Below are 6,018 nucleotides of genomic sequence, written 5' to 3' on the forward strand. Positions count from 1 at the left end.
TTATAAAAGTGAAGTTTTGAGGAAAATTGTTATTCATAGGAATTTATCTAATCACATACTCCGTTATTCTTAATATTTAGGCCGCTATTTGACTAATTTTATAATCTTATATACTCCAATCAAAATACAACAAAAATAAAATATGTAGCAAACTTTGCACAATAAAGTCAAAAAATGGGCAACTAAACTAACAGAAATGATTTCGTCTACATTTGCGCTACTTCATTTTGCCTTATCTACATGCATAAAAGTTATGGGATCAATTTTCAATTCTTCATAATTCCTATTTTTTGAAGTCTATAAATATGCTAATCATTTCTATCATTTACATCATACCAAATTATTATTTTTATACCAAAGTCTTGTGTTTAATAAACACCCTTTAACATCATACACTTATTTTCTATACCTATACTTATTCAAAATGGCCCTACAATTGCACCACATTTTCCCTCTTCTCATTATTATTGTTGTATACCTCTCTTCTTCTTCATGCTATGGAAGATACATACAATTTTTTGATATGAAACAAGGATTAAATCATTCTTACTCCGCGAACAATAAAATTATTGTTCAACAAAAACACAGTGGAGGGCATGTCGATAATGTTCGAAGAGCTCTTCGAAAAGCTACGAAAACATTTAATGTTGCTGATTATGGAGCTAAGGGAGATGGAAAAGCTGATGATACTCAGGTAGCTTACAATACTTATATAGCATGAATGCATGCATGTTCAATTCTTAATTGGTGCATGCAATATAATTAAATTAATTATTTAATTACTTATATATCTATATGTTACAATTCAATTCATGCATGTCTCTCTAGTAAATTCGTGCACGTCGTACTTGAGTTTAAACCTTTTTTTTTTTTATTCTTATCAAAATAATTACTATAAATTGTTTCAAAAAAAAAATAATTACTATAAATCTATCTTTTTTTATTATTGTATCACAATAATTGGCAAATTAAATTTAAAACATGATCTCAAACTAGAAAATCATGTAGGTTTTTTGAAAAAATTTCCCTTCAAAACTATTATTCAGAATGAAAAAAAAAATGTGAATAACAAAATATTTTTTATATTTTATGAAATTGGCAAAAAATAGAGGTAGCTTGTTCACTTTGCTACAATATTTGTCGTGTAACTCTATATACTCCTTGAATCCAACTTCCATTTATATGTAACTACCTTAATCTTTTAACGGTTTATATTTTGTTTTATGTTTTATTTTTTGTTTTAGTTACAAATTTTGGCATGGTCCCATCATCATTTTGGAACGTCAACAATGTTAGTTTATGCAACAATATTATCATGTGAAATAAAAAAAGTTTTCTGTTAAAATTAGTTAGCATACGACCAATTATTTTTAGTTATTCTACTTTTACCAAATAATAAGGAACTACCTCACCTTGGATTTTAATTTTCTACAAAGTTACAAAAATAATATTACTTGTATACTAGGACTTGTAATTTTTTTCATGAGTAAAAAATACTTAGAATTAAGTATGCACATACACATCCGTCCTAGGCCAAAAAAAATAAAACAATCAAACATATTTTATGTCTAGAATTAATAGTCACGTACTTGTAGTGTATACTAATTTTCAAATTTAAATGAATTGTATAATAATTTTCGAATTATAATGTTTTAATTTCAGGCATTTGAAAAAGCTTGGAAAGAAGCTTGCTCATCCTCAGGAGCAATATTTACGGTGCCAGGCAATAAAAATTATCTTCTCAAGCCAATAACCTTTTCGGGTCCATGCAAATCAGCTATAACCATGCAGGTTAATTATAATTAAAATAAATCGAATAATAATTTGCTTTAATATACATAAATTATTAAACATCATTTGTGTTATGTATGAATGTTCTAATATATTTGTATGTATTGATGATTATAGATTTCGGGAACCATCTTAGCCTCCGAAGATAGATCAGTTTACGAAGAAGATGCTAGGCTCTGGCTTGTAATAAAAAATGTCAATAGCTTGTCCGTCGAAGGTGGCGGTGTCATTGATGGCAATGGAAAGACATGGTGGAAGAACTCTTGTAAAATTAACACAAAGCTGGTAAGAAATTTGGAGAATTTCAAAATCTAATACTACCTCGGATTTTTTTTTAATTACAACTTTGGGGTATTATTTGAGAGATATAAAATATTTTAAGGTTGCAACTAAAAAAAATCAGAAGTTGATGTTCATTTTAATTTATTATTTCTTTGAATGAGAAAATGGCTAATTCAATATATTTTTATTTTTTTTCTTAAATTTCAGCCTTGCAAGCATGCACCAACAGTAAGTTTCTTGGCTAACCCATTTGTCAATTAAAATACACTGTACAGTGTAACACAATTTATCAAATCATATTTTTGTTTACAAACAAGTATGTAAACATTATTATTGATATATATTTGGTTTTATTGTGTATTTTTGTAGGCTCTAACGTTCGAAAATTGCAAGAATTTGGCTGTGACAAATTTGAATATCCAAAATGCTCAACAAATGCATGTTTCCTTTCAACAATGCAATAATGTTAAGGTTTCTAGTCTCAAGGTTAATTCTCCCGAGGATAGCCCTAATACTGATGGCATACACATTACCAGCACCCAAAACATTCAAATTACAAAGTCTAGCGTTGGAACAGGTAATAAAATTAACAACTACGTACATAAATAACATAGGTTCGCTATCAGAAAATTAATTAACTTAGTATGGAGTACTTCATTTTTGGTTAACCTGGTCATTGACCGAATCAATAAGAAACAAGCTACGTACTCTAAGAGTTATGGAAAAATTTCTTAAACACTAAGTACTTCTTTAAATTACCATTAATAAAAGACATCTTGAATTTAGACATATCGAATTTTTTATGTTACAACATATCTTTTTAGTTGACTTTTTGACTTGGTTATATATATATATAGTCCGAACATTAAGATATTAATAACATAGGTTATATTCCAATCTTTAAAATTTATAATAACATTGATATATATTTTCTTTGTTCATCATAAAACAAAAGGTGATGATTGCATTTCGATTGAGAGCGGTTCAAAAACGGTTCGAGTCACTGACTTTACTTGCGGACCAGGCCATGGAATCAGGTATAATCGAAACTATAACTACAATTTTGGGTTTCTCTTTTCTCTTTGAAAAAATGAATTTGTAAATTTTTAATGGAATAAATTAATTTAATTTGTTGCAACTAATTTTATGTTGTAATAATTGAATTTTTGCAGTATTGGAAGCCTAGGTGACCAAAATTCTGAGGCTCATGTTTCAGATGTAATAGTGAATGGAGCAACTCTTACTGGAACAACCAATGGCTTAAGAATCAAGACTTGGGAGGTATGTATGCACGTAGTCTCTCGTAGCAAGATAAAAATTGACCTCTCATAATAGGTATCGCAATAGATAATGAGTTACTTTTTTTTTGACCGGAGATAATGAGTTATTTTGTCATCCCTTTAAATTTAAAAATGACGAATATGATAAATTTTTTGAAGTCTTAATTGATTTTCGGCAAATACAAGTTTATGTACCAGTTAAACGATTTTTTGTTAATCTGATGGCATTTCTGTAAATATATTCAAAAAGTGTGGTCATTTATTAAGTACTTTTGGTAAGCTGACCAATTACTGTTTGCAACTTGTATTTAGTAAATTACACATATACCCTCAACTAGTACATGAAAAGACGCATGTACCCCTGCACTAGTACTTGAAAAGACGATTATACCCCCAATTTGTTTATTTGGGAAATTAATTGGGCACAACTCATTGAGTTTATGACAACATCTATACTTAGTATTTAAAAACTATAACCAAGAAAATAAGAAAACACATGTCCCCATCCATTCTATTACACTTCTCTAACCATAGTGCCACATGTCATCTTACACTATTAATTTTTTATTACACCATTTTTCTTTAATTCTTTCATTAAACTTATAATTCATCTTTCATACACACTTCATCTATCCCCTTTAATTCAACCCTTTTCTATTCTCTCTTTAATTTTAACCCTTCCACCTTCTATTTAAGCCTCTTTTTCGATTAAAGTTCCAAAATATTAATTTCTGTAATCATGTTTCCGATTACATATTATACCCTATAATGACTTACTGAAATTTCCTCACTTATCTATTAATACAATTTTATATGAATAACCCGTGTATCGCACGGGACAGGAGGCTAGTTATATATTTATATATATTAACATTTTTAATGTGATGTTTGCCTTCAGGGTGGATCAGGAGTTGCAAGTAACATCGTATTTGAAAATATAATGTTATCTAATGTTAAAAATCCGATAATTATAGACCAAGAATACTGTGACCAAGCTACACCATGCAAAAAACAGGTACGTTAATCACGCAATAATAATGTACATTACATTATTTGTATTTTACTTTTTACAAGGTTGAATTTTTGGCTAATTTAATTTGGTGCATATATAATGTTGAAAAATAGGCCTCGGCGGTACGTGTGAAAAATGTGGTGTACCAAAACATAAAAGGAACAAGTTCTTCAGAAAAAGCCGTGATATTTGATTGCAGTGAAAATTATCCATGTGAAGGAATTACTATGGAGAATGTTGAGATTGATGGTATTAATGGTGCAAAATCTACGGAAGCAACTTGCAATAATGTCAAAATATCCAAGGTTGAAGATGTCTTCCCACAATGCTCAAAAACTTAAATAAATGACGACTAGTAGAATTACACTCTTTGTTCGGAATCAATAGTCTGGTGTTGCATATAGTAATCTAATACTCGTCAATCTATTAGTGTGATGACTAAATTTGAACATAGGAATTATGTTATGATCGAATTGGGTATATCTAGCTCATTATTCTAGCTAGGTTAACATTATTTGTATCATAAAATAGTCTTCGTTTCTTGTATATATTGTACCGTATACTTACTTCTTTATAAATTGATTGGAAGTTTGGAATAATATTTGATATTCGACTGTGTGATTGACTTTTTATATACAAGTATATGGTAGTATGGCACTACTTGCTCAAGGTTTGAAATTTTAAAAAGTAAATTGTGTTCCAAATCGTAACTTGCATTTTGATCCATGAAGCACAGCCACACAGGTTATTACAAGTAAAACCTTAAAACTAAAATAAAATGCTTTGGAGGAGTTATACTAATAAAAAAAATTACGAGTAGTTTGTATGGAGTATCAATATAGAATATGAAAGAATATCATTCAATAAGTATATTTTACTACAAATAAATCATACAGAATATTTAGTACTCTGATAGGCGTGTCGCGTACCTAACAAAAATAAACCTAACTATACCACTACTATGTAGACGGGCAAGTAAGGGTCGGATCCCAAGAGACTATGGTTCAACTAATTAATTAAACTCAAGTAACTACTAAGCGAGTAACCAATCAATAGCGATATTCAACTAATCTAATTCTAAACAAAATAAACAAGAATAATCAAGATGAAATAAATCAATTAATAAAATCATCCAGAGTTAAGTATCACCACTAGTATGAATAATGCAAAGATAAATCCCTACCCCAATTAATCAGAATAATAATACTCAAAGGAAGGACGTGCCCTTGAAAATACCAATAAACCTCTTCCGAGTATTTATGGCTTCTCTAAAATCCAATCAAACCTATTTCCATGGTATCATGCAATTTAGAGACATTAAACTCAACATCCATACAATCCTAGCAATCCATCCTACCTATTTCCATGGAGAATTTCATGCCCTTATTGAATTTAATCAAACCATCTAATCTCAACTTCCATTGATAAATAAGATACTTGGTTCAATCAATATCAAATTACGTCTAACCTAACATTGATAACTTAGCACAATTCAATAAGCAAAGCAATTAATCTAATTAAATAAGGAATTGGGGGAAATCATGCATTACTCGTAACTAGGGTTCAACCTAACCCTAGAATATAAATCTACTCACTCATGATTAAATTAACAAAATAATCAAAAGACATAATAATATAGGAAAGAAGAAATAC

The 6,018-nt window shown here is 29.3% G+C and overlaps 1 protein-coding gene across 1 annotated transcript; it reads left to right on the plus strand.

The window, feature by feature from the left end:
* Nucleotides 1–352: 352 nt before the first annotated feature.
* On the plus strand, nucleotides 353–4,958 carry LOC145630996 (polygalacturonase-like). Its single transcript, XM_081683108.1, has 9 exons — nucleotides 353–694; nucleotides 1,663–1,791; nucleotides 1,909–2,076; nucleotides 2,281–2,301; nucleotides 2,443–2,650; nucleotides 3,029–3,110; nucleotides 3,246–3,354; nucleotides 4,252–4,368; nucleotides 4,479–4,958. Exons 1-9 carry the CDS (start codon nucleotides 425–427, stop codon nucleotides 4,704–4,706), a joined length of 1,332 nt encoding a protein of 443 aa, XP_081539234.1. The 5' UTR covers nucleotides 353–424; the 3' UTR covers nucleotides 4,707–4,958.
* The last annotated feature ends 1,060 nt before the right edge of the window (nucleotides 4,959–6,018 follow it).

This window comes from Chenopodium album, chromosome 5 (genome assembly GCF_948465745.1).
Source record: "Chenopodium album chromosome 5, dcCheAlbu1.1, whole genome shotgun sequence".
Lineage (NCBI taxonomy): Eukaryota > Viridiplantae > Streptophyta > Magnoliopsida > Caryophyllales > Amaranthaceae > Chenopodium > Chenopodium album.

Coding starts and splice junctions, on each gene's coding strand:
- LOC145630996 (XM_081683108.1), top strand. CDS start 425: ATGGCCCTACAATTGCACCACATTTTCCCTCTTCTCATTATTATTGTT. Junction 695..1,662: donor GAAAAGCTGATGATACTCAG/GTAGCTTACAAT, acceptor TTTTAATTTCAG/GCATTTGAAAAAGCTTGGAA. Junction 2,302..2,442: donor CTTGCAAGCATGCACCAACA/GTAAGTTTCTTG, acceptor GTATTTTTGTAG/GCTCTAACGTTCGAAAATTG.